Below are 26,524 nucleotides of genomic sequence, written 5' to 3' on the forward strand. Positions count from 1 at the left end.
GTAAGGCGTTGAACAATTTTAGTTTCTTATGTATTATATATTGTAAAGGAATTGCAAGTAATTGTAAATCATCAATTGAACAAAAAACTTCCCAGTTTCAAATTCCTAAATACTGCAAAATATGTTGTTATATATTTAATACAAAACCGATGAAACGTAATGTCAAGAAGGCAAGAAAACTTGTTTTCTGTCAAAGCTTAATATTAAACCAAGTAGAATATTTCAAAAAAAAAGTGGTAAAGAAAAACCTTCAACGAGGCTTCACTCTACTTTGCATGAGAATCGAATGAATTACTTTTTGAATAAAATTTGAATTTTCTTAATCATTTGTGCAGGGTCAGGATACAATCATGTTTGCAATCCAAACATGCAAAACAGTTGCAAGGGGTATATTGGAATGGAGTGTCTTCCCTCAACCTCTCCTGGCAATTTCTCCTGTATGTGCAAGGGTGAAACTGTTATGTTCTGGGACTCGATTGCGTCAGAATGTAAAACAAGTAAGTAAATAATGATTTAATTTAAAGTTATGTTTGATAGAAAATATGTAAACTAAATGCATCACGAAAATATAATGAAACAATCAAAACTCGTCTGTATCCTTCTCCCAATTAGCAAGTATTTGATAATACACTGTATTTGGTATTAACGCGAACCCATTTGTATCAATCTTGATTGATTATACGTTCAGTCAAATCCCCAAGCTCATTTATTTTCAAAGAATATAAATAGTTGATTACATTGTCTACTATTGTTTATGTTAAATTCCATGAAATGCATTGTATATGCTCAAGTTAATGAAAATGTCCTCTATATATTATTTACCTTGATGTATTATTATGCTAATTAATTTCGATAGAAATAATAGTGTTACTTAAGCTCTCTTCAATAATAGAAAATAGACTAACTCCCTGACGTTGTAGTGTTTGGTCTTATAGGAGACTTTAAAATGTTTCACAAACTGTGTAGTCAATGCCATATATCAGTATGAAATGATTAAACATGAATTATGAAAAATGGTGTATTAACAATTTACAGTCTATTTTTTATAATATATCAATATAATTATGATGTATAATATAGGGCCTGAGTTTGGATCGGAATGCCAGCTTGATTTCCCCGACAGCTGTAAGAGTAATACCCATCTGAAGTGTCTATTGGACAGCGTTTCTGGGAGACCTATATGTAGATGTACTGACGAAGGTAGTTTATTCTGGGATGGATCTGCGCAGCAGTGTAAACAAAGTAAGTAAATCAACTCAGACGTTTTTGTGTTTCAACCAACAAAGAAAATACTCCATCACATGTTTGCATTAGCTAATGATACGGTATGTTATTGTCCTCTGTACTGTGTTCCAACTGATCTACAATTCAAAGCGAATAAAATAGCACATCTGCATAACTGTCTCTTCCGTGACGAGGAAATCCTACCTACACGTACACGTATATTTTTACCTGTTACCTACGACACAGAAATAACTACTTAATTGAAGCTGACATTCGGACGCATTTTTAACAAATTGGTAAAGTACTCAAATAATCTTTTTTGATTAATATACTAATCATGATATAGACATGGCTACGTTGCTACCACTACCATACATTTTAAAGTGCGTCATATACTCCTTTTGAATAAATTTATCATTAGGATCTTTTCAATAGTGTGTGAAGTTTTTTTCAAATGATCAGAACACGCATGGCTAAATTCAAGAAGGATGTAAAGACCCTCATTTTTACGTCTGCATTTAAGGCTCTTTTGTGCAGACATCATGCACACACCACTCTGTACATCTAAATATCTATATGCATATGGCGATATACATCGTTTTACCTGATGTAACATGACGATTTGTATGCATTTATTTAAAACTGTAACTATAGAAATACCATTATTCATGTGCTGTAAAGCGCCTGAGAGTAATTTTGCAAAAAATTATAGGTCGCTATACAAATGTTTTATATTTTAATGGTGTTTATGATTCTTATTATTCACAGGGCCCGATTTCGATGGTGCCTGTAAGTCGGAGTTGCCAGAAAGCTGTAAACACAATGACCATCTGAAATGTTTAGAAAATGGAAATGGTAAAAGCGCCACATGTCGGTGTCGGAACGAAAGTCTACTATACTGGGATTCGTCCACCTTCCAGTGTAGACCAAGTAGGTTTACTCGAGCACAGACAAACCGTGCTATTCTTAAGATAATAGAAATGTACTCAAATTGTGTTGAAAAGATAATAACAAGTAAACGTTTCTAACTTTCACATATACATTTTTTTTTTATCTTCCGCTTTAAACACAATAGCAAACGTTACAAAATAAGAAATACATGTTCACTTTGATGTTATTGAAATGCAAATACAGTTGTACAGATGTACCTTATTGTTCGTTTCTTTTACATGATAGCCCATCGATATATTATTATAAAGCATGTGTATGATAGAACAATTTATTTTTATATGAAGGAAACCTGTTCATTCTTCATTTGCAACTATTTAAATACGTTCATTTTGTCATATGAGCAACATTTGATTACTAGGATCTGGATACGAACAATCATGTAACCCGGATCTGCCAAACAGCTGTAAAAGACAGGCTCTGCTGAAATGTCTGCAAGTAGGATCATCAAACGAACACACCTGTCGATGTGAAGATGAAAACATACTGTTTTGGGATTCGTACGACACAATATGCAAAGAAAGTAAGGATTGGTTATAATTGTTAATACAAAGCTCTCTACTCCAACAGCTGTATATAATTCAAGCTAAAATTAGAAAACAAATCCTGATAGTGACTACGACTTAAGTATTTGTTTTCAAAATACTCCGAGTTCCCATATCGTTACGTACTTAAAAACATTCAGCAGAAGACACGAAGACACTATAAAAAGCACAAGTTTTCAACTTCAACTTGAATCATATAGAAATAACTTTTCTTTTGATATATGGTATCTGCTCTGATTAGGACCCAAGTACGGAACCACCTGTGATTCTGGTTTTCCTGGAAGTTGCCAGCCAAAGTCAGAACTCCTATGTTCATCCGGAACCAATGCTGCTGGCTTTAGATGTGAATGTGCTGACGAAAGAACCACCTTTTGGGATCCTCAAATATTACAATGCAAATCAAGTGAGTGCAGTTTGGAAACACATTTTTATCAAATGCAACAATAGATGATTGACATATGCTTGCTTGCTTGATTGATTGATGGTTTTGTTAAAATATGATTCAAATGATTAGAGCATAAACCCTATATAATGATGTGATACAAAAACTACACAAATACACATTTAAAGACATTATTTGAATGTTGGTTAAATAAATATATTATTTATGTAGTAATTAAAAGGTCTCGATTATCATCCACTTATGAAATTTTATCTTTTGTTTCTAACACATATACGAAAAGATTCACATATGGAATCGTTTTTGCCTTACAGGGCCTGAATACGGACATAAATGTGACGCTACCTTTGTGGACAGCTGTAAATATAACTCACATTTAGTTTGTATGCAGTCTGATAAAAGCGGGGACTATTCGTGTATATGTAAAGATGAGGACAACTATTTCTGGGACGAAGATGAATCGGCATGCAAACCACGTAAGAATCAATGTTTGATTTAGTATCTTATTTCTGTAAAAAAAAATGTAATTTTGGAGGTTTTATCTGGAAATCATGTAAAAATGTGTTTGGGGAATAATATATTGAAAACATCATTTTAATCAATATCAGGAGTATTTACAATAAGCGTGTATTTCAGATCACTTGGATATCATCCAGCTACCTCCATGATGTATTGGTTGGCAAAGAAACATCGACGTTCATCTTACACGAAAAGATTATATCGAGTTTAAACATTATGAACAAGACCATCACCAAGGTCCCATTCTATCAGTATCTTTGTTATTGAATATGCTTGAGCAAATATGTGACTAGCTGCGTGTTTACGAGGATGTTTATTTAAGGCACTTTTTTGCTAAATTTAATTAGATAAAGTAGCAATAAAAAAGTAACATATGTCCATTTCAGGACCTTCATATGGAGCACATTGTCAACCTGGATTGTCTGACAGCTGTCTGTATAATGGTCAGCTTACATGTAGCCTTACACAATCATCAGGCAATCACACTTGTCAATGTAAAGACGAGGACATCACCTACTGGGATGCTACAATGCAGACATGTAGTCCAAGTAAGCAGGGGGAAACAACTTATTGTTATAAAATAACTTCGCTCGAAAAGGATATTTATTTGTGATACTATTATGTCTACGACTTGATTATATGCTAGCAGAATACAATGATGTCAGTATATCACCAGGCTGAAAGAGTTATCTCTCTAATGGTGTCATCTGTAAGATCGCTGCGTAAACATGTTCATATCGGTGCTGTTTAACATTCATACAAACGTGCTTTTTTTGGTAGCATTTAATAAAACAAAAGTTGAGTTGTTAATATATGCATATTAATATAAAATGGCCTTAAGCTTTTTTTGTGACAAAGAAAAAAATCATAAAAATAGAATCTTATTAGATTTCATTATTTTACAAATTGCTACATATCTTATTTTGTAGGACCGAAGTATGGCGAAGTCTGCGATTCTAACCTAATTGACAGCTGCTTGTTTAATTCCGATCTCGAATGTATCCAGACAGGCACTGGAGATCACGTGTGCTTGTGTTCAGATGAAAATGTTACGTTTTGGGATCCGTCTACGTCGCAATGCAAACAACGTAAGTACTTAATTAACTTTTAATGTATATTTTTATGTTTTTTTCATACGTCAAGACTTAATATGTGAGAAAGTCCTTCCTAACAAGAAGTTTTTATTTTGGTTTTCTATAATACTTCTTTACTATCATATAAAGGTTGAATATTGTTCATAGAAGGATGGATTTTTATAACAGTTTGAATTAGCTAAGTTAATAATGAAGTCATCGTAAGATTCGATCTTTCTTTACCCAACTCCACACAACTTTTTCTAGTTGATATCCTTTTGGCGAAATTTCTGTAAATATCTAACATAGTTATCTGAGTCATACATATATATTAATTTACCCCTCTTGTCGAATCATCACAGGCAACATACAAATATGAAAATGATGTATTTAAATAATATTTCGACATACAACCAGTATAATTTAAAAAAAAGTAAGTTTGAAGGACTTAGAAGTTTAATAGAGATACAGTTAAAATTCTGCCTTTTTTAATTTTTCAGAATGAATTGGATAGAAAGCGTAGTTAAACAAGATTTCACCTGTGAAATTATCTTGCGAAATTATGGAGAAATTTCAATAAATCGAGTTCATGAGACAAGATGAATACACAGTAATAATCCACTCTACTGGGCCTCATTTATTCATATTGAGTAATCATAGCACTTGTAAAATGTTTAATCAGTCTATGTATTTCAATCATACAGGACCGCATTATGGATCCGGCTGTCACCCAGATCATCCTGAAAGCTGCCTCTTCAATGATCAACTGCAATGTGTGACATTAGAACATGTGAATAAGTCCACGTGTCAATGTGAAAACGAGACCACCTTTTACTGGGACCACACATCAACTGAATGCAAACCACGTGAGTATCTATATACAGTCCTTATTAACAGTGAATTTCGATTTTTTGGAATACCACATACACAATTTAAAATGTTTGTGACGTCAAAACGCAGTTCCTCAAGTGTTTTCTAACCTCTTTTTAACATTTAATCTATGAAACAAGTTTGTCTATTGGTTGCTTTGCTCTGAATACCTATATTTTACATAAGACCATCCCTTGGTTGTTTCTTACCAGGACTTCAATACGGCTCTGACTGCAGTCCAGATTTATTGAATAGCTGTCAGCACAGGTCGGACCTCAAATGTGTGCTCTTAGGTAACACGAGTCGATACACGTGCCAGTGCGCGGACGAAGATGACACCTTTTGGGACGGTGCCACACTTTACTGTTCTCCCCGTAAGTATAAATATATCAGAAATAAGTCAAGATCAAATTTAGAATACAGTTAGAAATAGCGGACGACTTTAGCGTGTCCCAAATAGAATATATTACAGCGAGAGTAAGATAAACTGCTTTTGTACATGTACTAGAAATAATTGACCTTACAGTGGTACTCAGACATTTGTGTTACTTTGGTTCTCACTGTATCCCGAGACCTCGCTATTGCCAAGTATTAACCGGGGCTCTTGTTTTGTCAAGAAATTCTGATCCGTATTTTAAGAAACTCTGACTGCTTTGCATAATTGAACAGGCTATAGATTTTTTTCTTCAACGTTTTCCTATTTTGTAAGACCTGTCACGGCATGAATAAGAATACTTCGGTCTCTATATTTTCATACTGAACGCGTGAGTTGAACGTTATATCTGCTGGCCTAAACTGCAGTCAAAACTGCTTGATATGGACCACTTAGTTATTTTCCATTATTAACTATCACCGCTGACTTGTTCAATATTGGTGATACCTTATGTTTAAGAGTTTTGAATCATTATTACATTTTAATGCTCTAATTATTTATATATTTGTATCATTTACAGGACCACACTATGGGGATCGATGTAATTCCGATTACACTGATAGCTGCAGGCATAACTCAGATTTAAGCTGTTTACCTTCTTCTAATTCTGAAAATTTTACATGTCAGTGTAAAGATGAGAATGACACCTTCTGGAATAAGAAGACGACATCATGTGTTTCAAGTATGTACAAATGTTTATATTTACTTTAACGAAATATTTGTTTTATAAATAAATAAAAGTTTAATTATCAAACATTAATTATAGATATACATTGTATCTAGAAAAACAAATAACGCATTGTTTCGTTTGTCAATGAAAAGAAGTACGCCGTTTAAAAGACATATCAATAACAGCAACGTCGGTACCGCAGAAGTATACTTGCCTTCTCACGAACGCCATCAATTCTTTTTTTCGAATTGAAAATTCTCATTGTACTCTGTATACGATAAATGTAATGTCTAAATTGTAACATGATCAAGATTGTCCAAGGATCTTTGCTTTATCCCTCTTACAGTCTTGACTTTTATCTTACTCAAATAATTTTATTAATCGAAACTGATATTTATGATACATTGTATTTTCATTCCGTATACAATAACATTTCGACATGTTATTCCAATAGTGTATTATATAGTAAAGATATTTTGTATTTGTGTAAATACCAGGACCTAAGTACGGGGATCAATGTAAACCGGACCTACCAAACAGCTGTGTATATAACAATCACCTTCAATGTAAAACGGACGAAACATCCGGCAACTCAACATGTCAGTGTGTAAACGAAACGTCTACGTTCTGGGAATCAAATATTTCGGAATGTTCTGTCAGTAAGTAAAAACATTTCAAGTATATTATCGTGTTGGTTGTGAGTTAGTATGAGAGATATTAGAATATATAATATTATTATAAATCAGCTAGTTTGGATTCTTTTGCAAGCTACAACCTGTGTGAAAATGTAGAATACAAAATCAACTCCAGCGTTTATATATAAGCAAAGTATTAATATTTTATCTTCTGTATAATAAGACCAGAGTTATTTTTACTCTCCTAGTGACTGTGACAGTATTTGTATAGAGTTTTGACGTTCCTAAGAGTCCCATAAAACATATTTCCATATCTGACTGAGCGTATGCAAAAAAACTTTGAATTCTTCATACATTACACTTTATATGTGAAAATAATTTACTCTTTTAAATGTCACAAACTCACGTTTTAATTGTTGCTATGTTTTTTGTAGGACCAGAGAACAGACAACGTTGTGACCCTCAATTTCCGGACAGCTGTCATTTTAATTCGGAACTAAAGTGTTTATATTCGAATGAAAGTGGGCAGCATATCTGTCAATGTTTCAACGAAGTTTCAACGTACTGGATGGACGATAACAGCAGATGCGAAACTAGTAAGACTCGATATTTGTCACCGTGCTTTGCTAATATTGAATTGCTATCGCATTAATAATATTCTGCTATATATTTTCTAAAACTAACGCAAACAACAGTATATGTCAATGTATGTAGAAAGCTGGTTTGTTTCTCCCTAAACTATAATTTTATTTTTTCATTTCAGGACCTGAATATGGAGAAGAATGTCTCTCTGATTATAACAATAGCTGCCACCATAATAGTTTCCTGACGTGTGTAGTATCTGAAACGACAGGGAAAGCATCATGCCAATGTTTTAACGAAACAGCAACATTTTGGGAATCAGCAAAGTCCGAATGTAAACCCAGTAAGTAGATATATGCCATTATCCTTTTAATTTAATCGTGATACATTAATTAGTATGAGAAAAACTGAAAATAACAAATAATTATACGATAATTATTATATTTACTAAGGAACAAAATATCCTTGTGTTAGCGATTTGCGTATATGATATTATAAAGTAACAATAATACCAATTTGGTAATGAGACTTTAGATAAATCATAATAATATTTAAATGTACTCGAAGCGTGGTATTATACAAACTGTCCATTAATCTATTTCCAGGACCGGAATACGGATCACCATGTCAAGCAGAGTTCCCAGACAGCTGTAATCCGCAGGCAGCACTGGAATGTTCACTGTCCAATGAGCGAGACACTCATGTGTGCCAGTGCAAAAATGAGAATATGACATTCTGGAAATCTTCGAAGATGGAATGCGATATTCGTACGTTGTTTTTAATTTCATATCAGAATGCTTATTGCTTACATTTATGTCTTGTTCAGAATCCACACTTTGCTTTAACGAAAAAATGAAATCTTTGAAAGATAATCTACCTGTAACATAATATATTTATGTAACTAGCACTGAACTAAAAATACAACCAAAACGACTAATATCTTTATATTTATGGTACGAATCGCTGATTACCTTTATTATATTCAAACAGGACCTTCGTATGGAAACGATTGTTTACCAGAATATCCAAATAGCTGTGAACACAAATCGGAGTTGCAGTGTCTTTATTTAAACAGTTCTCAAACATATGTGTGCCAATGTGCAGAAGAAGAAACAACGTTTTGGGATCCAACATCTACAATATGTAAATCACGTGAGTGCTTGGTCTTGACATGCTTTATTTCTTTGAGCAGTTCCTTGATATAATTAATGTTTGTGTTTTCTTAGATTTAATTTAACTCCTTATTTAAGCGTTTTTATAGGAATGAAACACAATCAGGAACTCGATTATGATGCATAGGTAAACGTTTCTTCAGAGTGTGGCAGGTATTAATTGTACATAGGATTACGGTCGCCTTCTAGTTTCGAGCTAGAGGGAATTTCCCTTTAGCTCATTGGTAGAGAGTCCGACTAGGAACCTGGAGATCGAGGGTTAGATCCCAGGTGGAAGTACACTATTCTCTTTCCTGTTACAAATGGTGTCCGTGACCCTCCCTGTGGTGACAGGGAGTTAGAACCTGGGTTGTGGTGTTCGAGGGCGAACTCATTTAAAAAGGGAGGAGTACTGTGGCAGGTTTTAATATGGCCTGCTCAGTTGTCCCTCTCGTGGAACCAGTAGTACATTTTTTATCAATTCGAAGTTGTTTTTGGATATTTTGCTCCATATTGAGTGCAGAGAACCTAGTTTCGTGTTCGTTATGTTCTGGTAATTATGATGATTGGTATTCAGTTGGTTTTTTTTGGGTTTTTTTCGGTTCTCGTTGTTACAATTTTATCAACTTGAAGTCCTTAGTTTGTTTGGTAGATAACAATGTGCTATATTCGTTTTCGATATTATGACTTACTAGATTGTATGATAAACGATTTTGTAACAACTGTAAGCATCAATATCATATACATATATTTAACAAGGTCACATATACCTGTATTGTAATTATAGGGTCACAATACGGTGCTTCATGTCAGTTGGACTTCCCGGAGAGCTGCCAACCCCAATCTCAGCTGGAATGTCTATCGTCAGATGGCGCAGATAATTCTACTTGTCAGTGTCGAAACGAAACCGCAACCTACTGGCATCCTGCTATTCAGCAGTGCAAACCTAGTATGTGTATACTATTTTACCCATCTTCAAACATCATCAATATATTCTTAACTGATTGAAGTGGAGCTACGCTAGTAACTAATACATAACTAAATATTCTATATTTATATACATGATTTTGTCATCTTCCTGACATGATGCTCATCTTGGAATTTCAATGTCTAACATCTTCAAATATTTCGCTGTTTCATCATATAGCTCAAATAATGTTACATTGTTTACTTGAAATGATAGTCAAGAAATGAATAAGCTGTTGTAGGCATCTTTCATGAATTTGTAACGTTATAAAGGTTTTTTTGGCATATTTCTTCTTTCCCTGTATTTCGAAACATATTATGAGGGACATTTCTGGTTATTATGTTTTAGATCATTGATTATCTATATTCCTTCCCGTAATTTCGGTGTTCTATTTTTCCTTTTGTTTTGGTATTTCTTCAGTTCCTTTTGCTGTATAAATGTATCATTATTCCCGATTGAGACCTTTTGTATTGTGTAACTTTAACATAATAACCTAATCGGACTATTATATTTTGCTATGGAAGACGCTTCATGTCTTAATTTTGCAAACCGTAGAGTCATATGCTGAGGGCAAAGAGAGACATATACATTGGTACAGTGCAATTGATATAGATTTCATATAATATGTTGCGAGACACTGAGTTGTAAATCAATTCAAGTTTCTACAATGTATTTTGGGCACTGGAACTCTCCCCCCNTCAAAATTTGTTACAGGGCCTCAGTATGGCGATCCTTGTCTTGGTAATCTAATGGAAAGCTGTATACACAATACAGAGCTGAGCTGTCTGTACTCAGAAGACACAGCAGAATATGGATGCAAATGTCACAACGAAACAACGTCATATTGGAATCCAGCGGAACATCAATGCAAAACAAGTAAAGCATTGCTTATGTCTAACTCATTCATTTCATTGGTTCTATAAAAGTACTTTAGAGGTTTCCATTCATATACTTGTGAGAACTGTCAGATGTATTTGTCATTTCAAAGTCCATATATACAGTTCATATGTTTTCACCGGTGGGAAACTGAAAGTCACGAATCAGTCATTATAGCCATTTTTTGATATTTTCCTTAGCTTCAATCAGTTCTTCATTTCTGACCGTTGTCAGAAAGGACGGGTGCCAATTTGAGCCCTATGATGGCTATCACATATCCCTTCTTTTTTATATATACTGATGGTTGTGCCAAAACATATAAATTATCGGTGATAGCAAACAAAAGGCCCAAACTGGCAGCCATCCTTTTGTATAATTTCAACTTAGAGTTATAAAATTACGAGCCACGACGTCACACTAATCCCTCTATCATTTCATGAGAAAAACAACGTATCTCTTTATGAACGATCATGTTTTTATGGTTTTTTTTGTGTTTTCCTGATAAATTTATCGAGAGAAGCATATTGTTGAAACTCGGAGATTATATGTGAGAACATGTTCACAATGACTGTAAATAATTATGAATGGTTTACAATAGGAAGACAATGTAGAATATAAATTGAATGCATTGCAGGACCTGAATATGGTTCAGGTTGTATGCCAGAATTTCCAAGAAGTTGCAAGTTTACAGATCAACTTGAGTGTGTTATATCAGAAGAAGGAAATGCTACCTGTCAGTGTCGCAATGAGACCAGTACATTTTGGAATACGGACTTGCAGATCTGTACGCCGAGTAAGTAAACGCAAAATTTTAGGGCGATGCAGATGTTTGTACAGGATTTGATGTGTCTTTATGATAGGTGGAATTTTCAATAATTCCTGAACATTCCTCCATTTCGCTGGAAATGTTTAGATGAAACATGATCGATTAAACTAGTTGGGTTTTCCAATCTGCGTTTATTTAAAATATCAGGCATTTGCGATTGTGAATTTAGTTGAAACTTCAAAGAAATACGTTGATTGTTGCTTTGTACCACCCCACTACCATGTCACAACCAAGATACGGTAGCGTGCTTTTCCATTTGGTCAAATTAATTCTACAACGTTTCCAAGGAAACAATAAGAAATAAATATAAGGGTAATAGATTTAAAATTAGACGGAAGGTTATGTGATCACGAGACAGTAAAGTACTGTATGAGACTTTATTCTCTGACTTTTTTTCCAATGGGATGATGCATTTTTTATATACAACCTGTGTATCGTGAGAACATAGCAGATGATTTGTTTATCAACGTCCTCTTTTTGTGTGCCATACAATATATGTTTGGGATAAAGTCATGCAAAATTAACCGCGATATGATTTTAAAGTTATCTTCAAATAGAAATATATAGCTATTTTGATGAAGAAAAGTGTTGTACCTTCCATTTGAAGGACCTTCACATGATGGTAACTGCGACAAATCATTCCCAGAGAGCTGTCAACCTGCGAGTCAGTTGCAATGCCTGCCTGCTGAAGAGGGTAATAACTTCAGCTGTCAATGCAGAAACATCTCCGCCGACTTTTGGGAAAATGACAGTCAGACTTGTCAACCACGTGAGTTGCGCAATAGTTTAATGATCTATGACTGCCTTGTCTACTAGTGAATATCACTGGTACATTAAAGAGGTTAGATTTACACTGTTGTCCCACTCATCCGTTTGTAGTATGTTTGTTAGCCTTTTACATCATATCGAAAATATCGATATTGAGAGCAAAAGCATTAAACCTCCTTTTCTTAGCAGCTTACTTCATTTTTTATGTATACGCCCTTCGTATAAAAATGTAAAGCCATATGGCATATTTAAAGGTACTTTTTACCAATGGTTCGGTAGGACAGCTTACACTGCAGGATTTTTCCTTTATAACAGCGAAAATTCCAACGACATTTAAACAGAGGCAATCTCAAGCACAGCAATTTTTATTTCGTTTTTTGCCAGTGAAACATAAAGTGTTACAGTGAAAATTTAGTGGACTAGTAGTGTGAAACAAAGCCCTTTTTATATTTAAACACTAAACCGACTTATTAGAAATCCGGGTTTATTGCGAAAAAATTGGCAATCGGAATGGCTGCGTCACGAAGGCCCTGATGGCCTCCTTTCATGTCGTCTTGTTTTAGTTTCCTTTTCAATATATTATGAAGGGATATGGATCATCTCAGATATAATAAACAGAATATGTTTTGTATCAGAACAAATAAATAATTAACCTTGCTCGTCATTGAATCGGTGCCTCTATAGTCAAAATAAAGGGTCAGTGACAATTTGTTATAGGTTTTGCTTTGCATGATAATTTTTAAAGACCTAAAAGAAAAAAAGTATAATAGAATCCATCCCTGATGTAAGGTATGAATAAGGTAATTTAAACCTAAGGGATAATATATTGAGCATTTGACCCGAGGCCTTACTTATTACCTACAGTAAAATTGTCAACTGTCTGCACAATTCTCATTTGCATAAGAAGCCCGGATCTATCTACCATTCGTGCCTTATAGGATTATCATTATAGATATAACTGTCAACTGCTGTATTTAATTTATTTCCTTTTAAGAAAAGCAATCTCATATTGCAATATTATTGATGTTCTAAATTATGTCATTGTCTTTACAGGGCCATCATATGGTGATGATTGCGACAGGACATACCAAAACAGTTGCGAACACAACAAACAACTTACGTGTAGTAAAGACATGAAATCAGGGAAATATGTGTGTCAGTGCGCAAATGAAAATCACACGTTCTGGCACGATTCAACTTCAACTTGCAATACACGTAAGAATTGTTTTTCAGCACAATTTGTCGTGTAGACAAATTATGATTTTTGAATATATAATGCCTTATAGGTCATGTATGCTCATTTTAATATATATCATCAGCGATGCTTGATGCGGACATGTTGACCTTTGAAACTTTTATATGACACAAACACCTATATAAATATAAACAAGCAATAGCTAAAGAAAAATAATCGGGGGAGGGATGCGACTGAGATAACCCTTATCCTACTCTTAAATGTATATCCAAACTTGAATACTAGGAATATTAAGAATGCGGTCAATAAATCGATAACTAGGTTTATGGAAATCCGTAACAGGCATCGACGAAGTGGTACTTATTAAAGGCAATATATTTATCTAAATCAGTGCAAATTACATACATCCAACAAGTCTCATCATCAGACTAGTATGACATAAATGTTAGATATGTATATAATCAATTGGTCGACAAATATTGGATGGTAACGTGCTCAACATAAACTATATCGATTCAACTAAAAGAAGATTTTATTAAATATTTTGAACATGTCTCGATTGTCACAAGCAATGTACATGCTATATAAATGGGGGAGGGGGGCAAAGAGATGCTTAATAGTTATATTTACTGAAAATGTGCTCATTTTACTTAGTATTTTTTTTGGTTTACTGTATTTGTTTTAAACAATCTTTTCAACTTAATAGGACCAGAATATGGAGACACATGTTTACCCACGTTTCCTGGGAGCTGCATTCACAATGACCAATTGTCGTGTTTACCAACACATGACGGGAATTACACGTGCCAGTGCACGAACGAAACATCAACATACTGGAGTCCAGTTGACGCCAGTTGCAATGCGCGTGAGTGGGCGATTTAAATATAAAGTTATGTAACATGTTTATCTATCCTCAAAAGGTAAACTGAAGCAAACGTTGCAAACAATCTCCTTTTGGTATTGATAAGACTTATGAGATGAAGCCTGTCATTTTGACTGTTGGAAATAGCAAGGAGCGTATATGTAAATACATTTTATCAAAAGTCCATGTTTCGTTCGGTCATCGTTGAATTTTTGAGACAATAAACCTTATAATTACAATTCTGACGAATAACATGCATGATGTTTATGTTATTTTACAAGATTCTTTGTCTATTGCAGGACCTGCATATGGACAGCGATGTGATACCAACCTGACGGATAGCTGTTCACACAACTCTCAGTTGATATGTATTGTTGGTGATGAAGGAATTGGCAGGTGTAACTGTCAGAACGAGACTGCTGACTTCTGGGACGACCGAACAGAAACATGTGACCCACGTTAGTGTTTTTATGTTAATCTGATTATTATATATACGATGTTTGCTTATTTGATTTTTTTCCGAAGATGTATGAAAATTGGTATATAAATATGATAAAAGCAGCGTAAGAACGAGTAGAGCACATGGGGTAGGACATAGCAGTTGAAAACATTTGATTTTTGAGAAAAATACAAAGTCGGTAGTAAATATAAGCATAGGATAAATAAACATGTCTACATTGATTCTGACAATAAATCTTATCTCAGAAAAAAGCTTATTTTCCCCTACAACCATTCTTAAAATGGCAAAAAAAAAATCTATTTTCTAAGTTTGTGCTTTTCAAGCTTAACTATCAATGTGCTTATTGAAATGTCTGTATTTGTGATTGATTCATATCTTGTGAGCGCGTCAATACACTAATGGGCTATATAGTACAAATATGATAAAACGTTAACATTTTAGTCCGCAAAAAGATAGTACGTTGGCTTGCAGTAAAATATCTATAAAAAAATATAAAGCTGATGATGATGATTTCACTCTTGGTACAGGATTCGAATACGACCAGACATGTGAAGTTGGGGAAATGAATAGCTGCGTTTTTTCGTCGGAACTGCAATGCTTGTTATCGTCCCACGGAACTGAGTATACTTGTCAATGTCAAAACGAAACATCAACATTCTGGGATTCATCAATGACGAAATGTAGACCAAGTATGTATATTTCCTCTGCAACATAATAGCACAGATCTGTTAATTTTCACTCATGTTAATGACATGATACTTTGTTTCTGATTTCACATAAAAATATATATTCTCACGATTTTGATTGAAAAGATATTTTAATAAGTCATAAAAGGGTACACCTGTTCAAATGTGTTTAAAAACATAAGTATTATTCATGAATAAATACCTTATATACATTTTTTTTTTTTTGAAGGACCTATTTATGGAGACAACTGTTCCGCCTCATACCCAGATAGCTGCTTGTCAAATTCCCAACTTACTTGTTCACTTTCGTACGAAACTGGAACTCATGTTTGTCAATGTGCTGATGAAAACACAACCTTTTGGGAACCTTCGATAAACTCCTGTAAACAGAGTGAGTAATATTTGTCAATGTAAAATATAAACTGCGATCCCTACTGTGTGCCATCTTGCAGAAACAAATATTGTATCTAAAGCGTTCATAGAAAGAAAGAAAGAAAGAAAGAGATATTTCCAAGCGCATACTTGAATTAATGGTTAATGTGATATTCATTTACAGTAACATTTTCAAACTATTTGGAATAAGGTTGGTGCGGGAAACGCAAATGCAATTTAAAAGTGTACCAAGAACGTTCGACCTATACCCCGGGTCTTGTTTACCTACCTGATGACAGGAAGCGGTCGTTTGGAATGCATGCATGAACTCCTCTTCCCCAAATAAATAGGAGAAGAACGATGCAGATTGGGTTTATTTGTTTTCCTCTGGTATCTCATTAGGTACAAGCCTCATAAATATATGTTATTGATAAGTGATAAGTTCTTCTGACGTCGACACTTCATTGTCCAATATGTAATGTTTATGTTGACTTTTTGTTGCCTGTTTTGCAATTCAGGGCCAAGTTATGGTGACGTGTGCGATGCAAATTTCCCTGACAGTTGCTGGCATAACAGTGATTTAGCATGTATCGACACAGGAAATACTGGGAACCCATTATGCCAGTGTAAAAACGAAACTTCAACCTATTGGGATAGCACGTTATTACAATGTAGATCAAGTAAGTGACTTTTAATAAGTAAATATAGTTATGATCTATTTCCCGTATCAACTAATAATTGAAATTGCTTTTGCGATACATTTCATATGTCATTGGGGATTTCTATTGGATTTTTTACCAATGGAAAACAAAAAGAAAAAACTACGATTTTACGATCAGGTCAAACATGTGCTGACTAGAGAATCGCTTGGGGTAGGGTAATACTGTAAATAAAAAGACCAAATCAGCCGTTCGAGTTATGAGATGCAATCTAATCTCCTCAGTCTTCGATGCATCCAGCAGACCGGATACCTTTTTATTAACAAGGGGTATTCACATAACGTAACTTACTCTAGTTTATCTAAGCAAATTAATACGACCTGATAGGAAGGATATTCGACATGTCGAAGTTTGTCTCAAACTGATTATACTTGATCTAACTTATGATAACATAAATAATTCTGCGATTTAAAAGTAAGGTTATAACCTCAGGCCAACCATGAGTTTATATGCCTCATGATATAAATATTTTCCCTCGTAGGGCCAACATATGGAGGTGCTTGTGACAAAGATATTTCCGGAAACTGTGAGCACAATGACCAACTCCGATGTATTGCTGCTGGATCTACGATGAACTACACGTGTCAGTGTGCCGATGAAACGAAAACTTTCTGGGATCCCAACCTTTCAATCTGTAATAATCGTGAGTGGAATTTGTTGATTAATTTAATATTTCATGAAAATCTTCATTTTTTTTACCGATACATTTTTCAAAAGCTTGTTTTAGCGGGTAATAGAATTCGATAAATAAACAATAATTAATTTTTATTCCTTCCTCAAATGTTTTTGAAAAAAAGGTAAATATTTGTGACCAAATAAGTAAATATAACTAATGTTTTAGGACCTGAATATGGAAATGCATGTCAAGAGGAACTTTCGGACAGTTGTATGCATGAATCTGACCTGGTTTGCCTACCTTCGACTGAGTCTGGGGACTTTATCTGTCAGTGTGGAAACGAAACTCTCACGTTTTGGAATCCTGATCAAAACGCCTGTAACAAACGTGAGTATAAAACTAAATCATTGTCGTGAATACTAACGTTTATGAATAATAAGAAAAGTTTGAGTTTGATGACGACAAATGATCAATGAAAGATTTGCTTCCATTTGCGGTTTTGTTAATGGTTTCAATCTGCTCTCAGTTATCTTTACAAATCTTTTTTTGTAGGGCACTTAAAAGTATTTTCCTTTCTCTTGGTGTCTCCTCAGGAAACTATGTTGTCATTTCGTTTCAAATATAAGTTTGGAATTCGTCCTTGTGTATTGATGATGTAGTGCATTATAATTATTGTATCATAATTATTTTTTTCATGACATTTTTTTTTATAATTCATTTCTTGTATCTATTTATATATTTTACTTTTTATTTATTTATTTACAAAACGTTTAAACAGGCCCAGATTATGGTGATTCGTGCAAATCAGGTCTTAAGGAAAGCTGTTTACACAACTCTCAGCTGAAGTGTATAACGCCTCCAGGATCTTCACTTCCTAAATGTCAATGTGAAAATGAGAAAGAAACTTACTGGGATTTTCAGAGTAGTACCTGCAAAACACGTGCGTATATACCAAGTGCAATTTCATATTAATTTTGCGGTAAAATCAGATATCTGAATGATTTATAAACAATGAAAAACGGACATTTAATATTTGTTAAGCGGAAAAATAAGAAAATGGCACATTCGAGGGATATGTTTAAGCACTTGTTATAAAAAAGAGCGCTATGATAAAAGTAGAAACTAAGAGGAAAAAAGAAGGAAATTGTGCGTTTTACAAATGTTCTCGTTTATCTGAGGTTAAAATGAAAACAGCTAATGATGCAAAAGTGTACACTCTTTTACTACTTACTTAAATACGTAAAAAAAAATGTCGTGCATAAGTCACATCACAGGTAATCTTATTTTCAAACAAATGTAAAGCTGACTTTTTTGGGATGGTATCATAATATGCTCACTTAATCAATTTTTGCTCTTTTGTAAAAACCCGTTAGATAACAGTGTTTGCTTTATTTAATCAAATTGCGACTAAAACTGAAAAGGGACTTGACATACATTTGCAGGACCGGTTTATGGTGACGAATGCGATTCCAAACAAACGGACAGTTGTCGACACAACTCCCAGCTTAAGTGTGTCAAATCTACAACATCCGGGCTCTATCTTTGTCAATGTGCAGATGAAACATCAACATTTTGGGAGAATACGACAGACACGTGTCAAAAACGTAAGATTTATACGTGTTTTAGATCTGAGTCATACATCCATAGTCTTATTGCTTGAGACGTCTGAAAACAGCAAACAATATTAAACTAAAGGAAAATCTTAACGTTGCGAAACGCGTCAGAGCTATTTGATACTATTTTGCTTGTGACATTAATATTTTTGGATATGACGGGAAATAGCAATTCAAAATTCCTTGTCCAAATATTTTTGTTTTCAATTTGTCTGATACAATTTGCTAAAATAAATGTGATTAAATAGAAGCGCAAATTTTGTATTTACTGGAAAATTTTATTTTTAAATGATGACACATTCTCTGTTGTTATATGCTATTGATGATACTATAGATGTTTGTTTCGAAGAATTTAAATTATCTCTAATTATGATAAAAAACCTTTTTCCCGAATGTCCAAATCCTACATTAAATCCTTTTGTTTTATTACAATCGCACAAAAAGTATATATAGATAAATATTTTCACATTTTATATCTTTACAGGACCTGCTTATGGGGCATCATGCAATGAACTGATACCAGATAGTTGTGTGCATGGGTCGGAGCTTGTGTGTGGCGTAACAAGTACTGGTGACTACAAATGTCAATGTAAAGACGAAACATCAACCTTTTGGCAAACGGATACAGTGAAATGCACAAAACGTATGTAATAGTATGACGATAAAGCAATGACTAGTATATTTTCAATCTCTATGTCGTATCTTTCAGTGATATACCTGTACATTCGTACCTATGTGTATTGATTGCAACAAAACTTATGTTCGTGTGAATTCATTTCATAAAATGACAAATATATTTACAGATATTCTTTTTAGAAGTATAATGTTTTAGATATATTTTTAAGACTTGCTGCTTAATGTGTGGCTATTATTGTACCCCCGAAACACGAATTACAAATACATTCACTTACTTTATGAAACATTACTGGAAGTTGATGCTGCTAATTTGCTTCATCAGTTTTTAAAGCATCACCTCGTTATAGTTTTGCACTTCTTATTTTTATGATAACAATATGTTGAACACAAAAAATACCATGAACATCCATTATTTGTAGGTCCTACCTATGGCGGTGCATGCGAGTCCAAATTTCCGGACAGTTGTCAGCATAACTCGGATCTACAATGTTTAAAATCACCAACAACAAATGATTTTACCTGTCAATGTAAAAATGAGACCAATTCATTTTGGGACCCGACCGTATCTAATTGTAAACCACGTACGTAAAATTCTACAAAAAAACATTTGGTCGCACATCAATGCTTGCTGTTTCAAAAGGGGGGATTGTGTTTTCAAAATCCCTTCTTTAAGTTCGAATTCTTTCAATTATATTGCTGGTTTCAATGTTTTTCAGTATTAGAGCATGTCCTTCCGAAATGATGTATAGGTAACACATTATTAGAAAAATATCAGAATCCCAAATGGTACAATGAAGCAGCAGATCACATCGGCTTCGTTTATGTCCCCTCATCAAAAGACACAGAAAAAATGCATGGCGCGTCTAAGGTGCAAAAACATAATCGCCAGCGATATTACTGCCCGAATTACTTGCCAACGACGATGCCACATTGACCCTAAGGTTTCAACATTGAAGAAGAACAGACTTTGAGCCAAAATAAATGCGCCTTATATTTTTGTTAATAAAATACATTGTTTCTATGTATATGCTCAACGGTCCATATCGTAACCAAAACGTAATAGTTATACGCTCCCGTGCCATAAATAAGCCACATCAAAATAAATGGGATTGTTTATAACAGATTATGCTTTAACAGTGCTTTAAGACTCACCGTACATTAAAATAAAAAAGAAGTATTTACATAAATATATTATAGTCATAATGTTCTATTTAATTCCATTTCTCTGTAGGTCCAGATTACGGTGAAAAGTGTCAACCTGGATTCAAAGACAGCTGTGTGCATAACACCAACCTTGAGTGTTCCCCTGCCACACACGGTGGAAACAGCACATGTCATTGTAAAAATGAAAACAGTACTTTCTGGGACTCTGAAGCAAAGGACTGCAAAATCAGTAAGAAGTTATTTTATTTGTATATCTGTGTACAGTGTACTCAAAGTCTAAACAAATTGTCATTACATTTAAAATTAATTGTCCTCAGTGATTTCTGTTCCACACTCCTACACTACTTATTATATAATTATGCTCATGATACATCATTAAACAAAATTAACATCTTGCTATTTATTTCACCATTTTACAATGAATTAAACAAATTGCTTCACTATCAAACAAGGAGAATATCGTAAAACTTAAATAATTATGATTATAATAGAATAAACTGTGTTTCCAGGACCAGAATTCGGTGAAACGTGTCAAGCAGGATTTCGAAGTAGTTGTAACCACAATTCGGAGCTACAGTGTCTCCCATCTAGTACCGGTGCTGGTTCCGTCTGTCGGTGTAGGGACACTGATACACAATTCTGGGACCACATGCATTCCAAGTGTAATCTGAGTAAGTTAGGGACAAAAGCAATACATGTTGATACATCTGGATCTTTTTACTTAGCTAAGTATTCCTTGTATCAGGAATCAAAGTTCTGTGACTGATACATGGTTTTAAGAATATGAACACTTTAACATGGAATAGCGATCGATTTGTAACAAGTTAATACAGTGAGTTTAATTAACTGTTACGTGCAGCATAATTTGGCAAATCAAAAACTATGCTAATAATTATACAGTATATATGATTGATTTCGTTTGATCTATTTGATAAGGTGTCAGCGTTGTTGTATGCTATATGCCTTGCACCATTGACTACCGCTGTGTTACATTTCATATGTACAATGTATGTCTAACTATGAAGGACCTGCATACGGAGCAGACTGTCAGTCCGGTTATCCAGATAGCTGTATGTACACTGATCATTTGAAGTGTCGGGAGACAGGTGGACCTAACAAATATTCATGCCTGTGCGTTGATGAAATTCTATTGTTCTGGGACAACACAACAAACTCCTGTCAAATTCGTGAGTTCTTTACCTTTAGACAGATACTTATTATATTATCATGATATAAGCCACGCTTAATTCCTGGGATCTAAAATATGATATAATTTTGTTTGCTATAATGAAACTAAATCGTACTTGAAACGCTTACGACAGTGATACACAATATTTTACATCCAGTTTCATGATGATAATGTCTTACCTTTTGCTTTGGTGTTTTCTCAGTTTTTGTTGTTGTTTTATATACTATGTCTCAGTTTTATCCAGAATTACGCGTTTTCAATAACCTGTAATACTTTTATTTTACTGAAAATTTAGGCTTATTGCATATTATGTCATATATATATATATAAAGAAAAAACTTCTGTCCTTTAAAAAATAGTTGATTGATTAAATAATCAAGTCTGACACAGGCATAGCCTATAAAAGCCCGCTTCCCGACTTCCTTTGATGTAACAATATTTGAATTATTGAAGAACAAGCATACTTATAATACATACATACATACATACATATAAACATGCATACATACGTATACACATATACATATATACATACATACATACATTCATACATACATACATATATAACATAGCACAGCATAGAACAGCATAGTACATACATACATGGCATTACGCTGTATAGCATAGTATTTCATATATGCAATATACATACATACAAACATGCATAGAGTACTTACAGTACACATACATACATACATTATACATACAACGATTTCCTTTAATAAAATAATGTTTTTAGACATGAGAAAAGGGGCTTTAAGGAAGGTGATTACCTTGCTTTTTGTTTCATAGCTTTTACGAATACAGACATAACTTACCATAGCAATGTGATAACTTTTAATAAAAAAATTGTTAAGAATTTGGCTAAATATCTTAAAAAGACTCCCAAAATGACAGTTATTGTAAACTGGTTTGTTTGTATCTACTACAGGTCCTACTACCACAACGCCACCACCGATTCCGAAAGGTACGTAAACTATTGTTTTTAAGGGAAACTTATTTAACAAGTTTTTATACATCAACGTTTTTTAAAGCATTAACCTTAAATATCCTGATTAATTTGTTAATGCAGCTGAATGTATTTCTATTTCGCTGATTTAGGTTTGAGTGAGGTGTTTTACTTTCAATGATGTCAGACCTAATTCCTAAAATATTGTTTACACAGTTCGATTAAGACTTCCTGTAAAACTGCTAATATAAATACATAATGTTTACCTACATGAACATTGCTTTGATATCATAACTGAAAAGAGAACTATACCAGAGTATATTGTTCATGGCAATGAGATTTGCATGTAAGTAAAATATGCATCATCCATCATGGTTTATACAAAACATCGGTAATTAAAAATAGATATTAATATTTCTAATTAATTTATGTATTTTTTTGACAGCATTATTCTTCAAAGGTGACGAAGGCGTTTTGGGTGATCGACGTGTGACATCCAAATGTTTTATTGAGAATTTCACCGACTGGGAATCCCTCGTCATATCGAGAAATAATACCAACCTGATAACCCTGACGTCATTGAATGGCAAACTACAATCGAACTTCGACAGATTCGTCAAGGCTAAGCCGATGATGAGAGGCAACAAAGCAGGGATCTTTTTTCGGTTTGGTAAACTTGAATGCAAAGATGAAGGCACATACACATGCGCGGTGGATGGAGAATATGCTCAAACAGCCAAAATTGTGGCAAAAAGTACGTAAAACATAACTAAACCAAAAAAAATTAACAGCTAAAGTTTAGTATTATTTTGTATTTAAATATTTGTAACATTGTTATGTATTCTTTTCCTTTATGACTTCGATTGTTATAATAAGTATTTATGTGTTTAATAGCACCCGCTAGAGGAGTTCCGAAACTTTCATTAGATGGAGAAATATTTGGCGAGAGACGAACAGTTTTTACTTGTTCTGGAAATCCAGGATATCCATACGGGAAACTTGGATGGAAAGTTAAATTCAAGGACGAAAACACTTTCAAGGATTTCGTATTTCACAGTAGTAGAAACGTTGTGACAGACAGGGACTGCGTTCGACAAGAAGTTGTAAATACCACTTTTCTATTCACGATGAAGTGGAATGGTGCCAAACTCCGGTGTCAGGCCATGGGTTCGAGACAATATGCTGAAGTCGATATCTGGCTTATATCCGGTATGTTCAACATACACAATAACAATCAGCACAAAATAACAAATTTGAAAGAGAACGTTGATACGAACAGGCAACGTCATAAAATTAATTATTTGACTTATTAAATAGGAAACACATTTGATTTTTTCATCATCAAAGTGATAAAATAAAATATATATTTATACCGGCAATATCGTGAATTCGACAAAATCTTATCATATAAAACATTTTAGAGGTATAGCGTCATTGCTAAAAGGCATAAGAGAGATAATTGGTATAAAAGTATGGATATGAATTATACTGTAGGTTATATCAATCCAGAAATAAACACAATAAAGTCGTTAAGTGTTGAAAATAGATTTATTCCAATTTTTATTTAACCTTGTGTTTTTATTTCAGAAAATATTTGTGACCACGCAGAATTGAATACGAGAATAAAGCATCCGTATACACGAAAGAAGTATATATATTGTTTAGAGGAACGTATCATGAGTGACAATTGTCCTGAGGGTCTTTATTTTGATGAAAGCAGGAGGGAGTGTTTGCTAGAGAATCAATCTGCAGGTATGACTACAAAGTCGTAACTCGGAAATTAATCCTCATTACCATTGTTATGTCAAGAGCGTGATTTTAATTGCAAACATAAATAGGCTGCGCCGCTAGTAGCAATTATTTTATGTTCTTTTTAAAACGTCTGACTTATGAAATTGATGCTGTATATCATGAGTTGTAATATTGATATTGTATATCATAATCTGTGATATTCGCTTGAGCCATTGATGCTATACTGTAAATAACTTGCGGTATTGATACTGCACAATATGACTTGTGGTATTGATACTGTGTTCAATGACACTTTTAGGTGTCTGCTTTTGTGGTTTTCATGCTTTATACAGTATCAACGACTTAGCCATGAAAGATAAAACCGGAACTGCAGACTGCAACAGTTTGAAATAATATTTCCAAAAAATTTAACCCTGAATAATTGGGCTTTAATATTTATTTTCGAATGAGCTATATGTAACACATCCCTGTTGTGCAATTACAATTTGAAGTCCCATTCCTTGTTATTTATTTACATATTCATGATTTATTTATTTCAGATGCCGAGTTATATTCGTGTGCAGGCAAAGCGCCTGGTGTGGCTATACCGGATAAGGTGGACTGTAAAAAGTACTATCTGTGTAGCCATGGCGACAAACATTTACGGGAGTGTCAACATGGCTACTTCTCAATGAATGGACCACCCTATTGTGTAAATAGATATGCGGAATCATTTTGCGGTCAAAACAAAAACATTTAAAGGTTTATATTTGTTAAGTTCAACCATTTTATTTCTCTTAGCACATATATTGTTAATACCGGGGTCGGATCCCGGAGTTATTGTTCATATCAAATATGTATAATTATCAAGCTTTTCATTGTTCACACATTATTTCATACTTATTGTTTAGTAAATTACCTTGACATAACATCTCATCCCGTTTACATTTAATGATAAATTTAAAGCATATTTTGAATTTTTGCTAGGAGTTAGCCGTGACGTATTCTTTATATTGTGTATATTGATCATACTTATTTTTTACTTGATCATTTTCTTCACCTGTGCAATATTTTATGTATTATAATCATTTGTTGTCTTCGGATGAATTTTTGATACTTTTTAATGAAAGTATCTACGTCACTTTTGGTCCATATGCTTTGTTGCTATAACAAACATTGTATGTCAGCTATTCGACATCGTTAATATGCATAGCTTTGCAAATAACTGGGGTTAATTACATGTTCCTACATTCATTTCGAGAAGTTATTAAAATATATATATTTAAACAAAGTGTTTTGCTTTCTATTGTGTTCATTGCAGTCTGAATACATTATTTTAATTAATATACCTTTGTGTACTTTAGAAATATGCAAAGTTGGGACACACGACAAAACAAAGGAATAAGTTCGAATAGCATTTGTTTCAAACGAATGTATAAACATTCACAATTGAATAAGTAGTTGTCTTATTCCGGATTATGGCTTCATGCCACCTGAATATGCTGGACACATCATGTATATCCTTATGTTTTGATTCCTCCTCCCTTACTAGGATTCCATACTATTTTTCATATGACTTAGATGGTTGGTGACCTATTGAAGCTGAATGAGACTTAGGGCTGAGAGACTGAAAATAGGTCAAATGTCAATGATTTTGAAAAAAAATGAAACTTATCAATCCAGATCACTTGTCGTTCCCATCGGTTCCTGTGGATGTGAAAGTTGTTATTTATTTGACAACATTGTGTCACCTCATTAGCAACTGTTTTACGTTCGTGTTGACTTTGACATTCAGTCATGTGTATTGACACTGTGGATGGATTTCTATATTAGATCAAAGCGGAG

At 33.8% G+C, this 26,524-nt stretch overlaps 1 protein-coding gene across 2 annotated transcripts in view; it reads left to right on the forward strand.

The window, feature by feature from the left end:
- The window catches only part of LOC110443254, a 92,962-nt gene extending 66,996 nt beyond the window's left edge, over positions 1 to 25,966 (forward strand). For both annotated transcript variants that reach the window (XM_021487767.1, XM_021488512.1), the window contains 40 exons: positions 336 to 497; positions 1,081 to 1,242; positions 1,993 to 2,154; positions 2,534 to 2,695; positions 2,959 to 3,120; positions 3,432 to 3,593; positions 4,023 to 4,184; positions 4,566 to 4,724; positions 5,414 to 5,575; positions 5,792 to 5,953; positions 6,533 to 6,694; positions 7,180 to 7,341; positions 7,752 to 7,913; positions 8,081 to 8,242; positions 8,505 to 8,666; positions 8,890 to 9,051; positions 9,838 to 9,999; positions 10,732 to 10,893; positions 11,528 to 11,686; positions 12,327 to 12,488; positions 13,541 to 13,702; positions 14,389 to 14,547; positions 14,844 to 15,002; positions 15,532 to 15,693; positions 15,920 to 16,081; positions 16,581 to 16,742; positions 17,263 to 17,424; positions 17,623 to 17,784; positions 18,176 to 18,337; positions 18,840 to 19,001; positions 19,495 to 19,653; positions 20,066 to 20,227; positions 20,878 to 21,039; positions 21,320 to 21,481; positions 21,836 to 21,997; positions 22,931 to 22,966; positions 23,394 to 23,702; positions 23,843 to 24,157; positions 24,536 to 24,700; positions 25,240 to 25,966. In XM_021487767.1, the coding sequence (XP_021343442.1) occupies positions 336 to 497; positions 1,081 to 1,242; positions 1,993 to 2,154; positions 2,534 to 2,695; positions 2,959 to 3,120; positions 3,432 to 3,593; positions 4,023 to 4,184; positions 4,566 to 4,724; positions 5,414 to 5,575; positions 5,792 to 5,953; positions 6,533 to 6,694; positions 7,180 to 7,341; positions 7,752 to 7,913; positions 8,081 to 8,242; positions 8,505 to 8,666; positions 8,890 to 9,051; positions 9,838 to 9,999; positions 10,732 to 10,893; positions 11,528 to 11,686; positions 12,327 to 12,488; positions 13,541 to 13,702; positions 14,389 to 14,547; positions 14,844 to 15,002; positions 15,532 to 15,693; positions 15,920 to 16,081; positions 16,581 to 16,742; positions 17,263 to 17,424; positions 17,623 to 17,784; positions 18,176 to 18,337; positions 18,840 to 19,001; positions 19,495 to 19,653; positions 20,066 to 20,227; positions 20,878 to 21,039; positions 21,320 to 21,481; positions 21,836 to 21,997; positions 22,931 to 22,966; positions 23,394 to 23,702; positions 23,843 to 24,157; positions 24,536 to 24,700; positions 25,240 to 25,439 (6,680 nt within the window). In that variant the 3' untranslated portion in view covers positions 25,440 to 25,966. The remainder of the gene's footprint in view (positions 1 to 335; positions 498 to 1,080; positions 1,243 to 1,992; positions 2,155 to 2,533; positions 2,696 to 2,958; positions 3,121 to 3,431; positions 3,594 to 4,022; positions 4,185 to 4,565; positions 4,725 to 5,413; positions 5,576 to 5,791; positions 5,954 to 6,532; positions 6,695 to 7,179; positions 7,342 to 7,751; positions 7,914 to 8,080; positions 8,243 to 8,504; positions 8,667 to 8,889; positions 9,052 to 9,837; positions 10,000 to 10,731; positions 10,894 to 11,527; positions 11,687 to 12,326; positions 12,489 to 13,540; positions 13,703 to 14,388; positions 14,548 to 14,843; positions 15,003 to 15,531; positions 15,694 to 15,919; positions 16,082 to 16,580; positions 16,743 to 17,262; positions 17,425 to 17,622; positions 17,785 to 18,175; positions 18,338 to 18,839; positions 19,002 to 19,494; positions 19,654 to 20,065; positions 20,228 to 20,877; positions 21,040 to 21,319; positions 21,482 to 21,835; positions 21,998 to 22,930; positions 22,967 to 23,393; positions 23,703 to 23,842; positions 24,158 to 24,535; positions 24,701 to 25,239) is intronic.
- The last annotated feature ends 558 nt before the right edge of the window (positions 25,967 to 26,524 follow it).

Source organism: Mizuhopecten yessoensis, unplaced genomic scaffold (assembly GCF_002113885.1).
Source record: "Mizuhopecten yessoensis strain PY_sf001 unplaced genomic scaffold, ASM211388v2 scaffold29, whole genome shotgun sequence".
In the NCBI taxonomy this organism is placed as follows: Eukaryota; Metazoa; Mollusca; class Bivalvia; order Pectinida; family Pectinidae; genus Mizuhopecten; species Mizuhopecten yessoensis.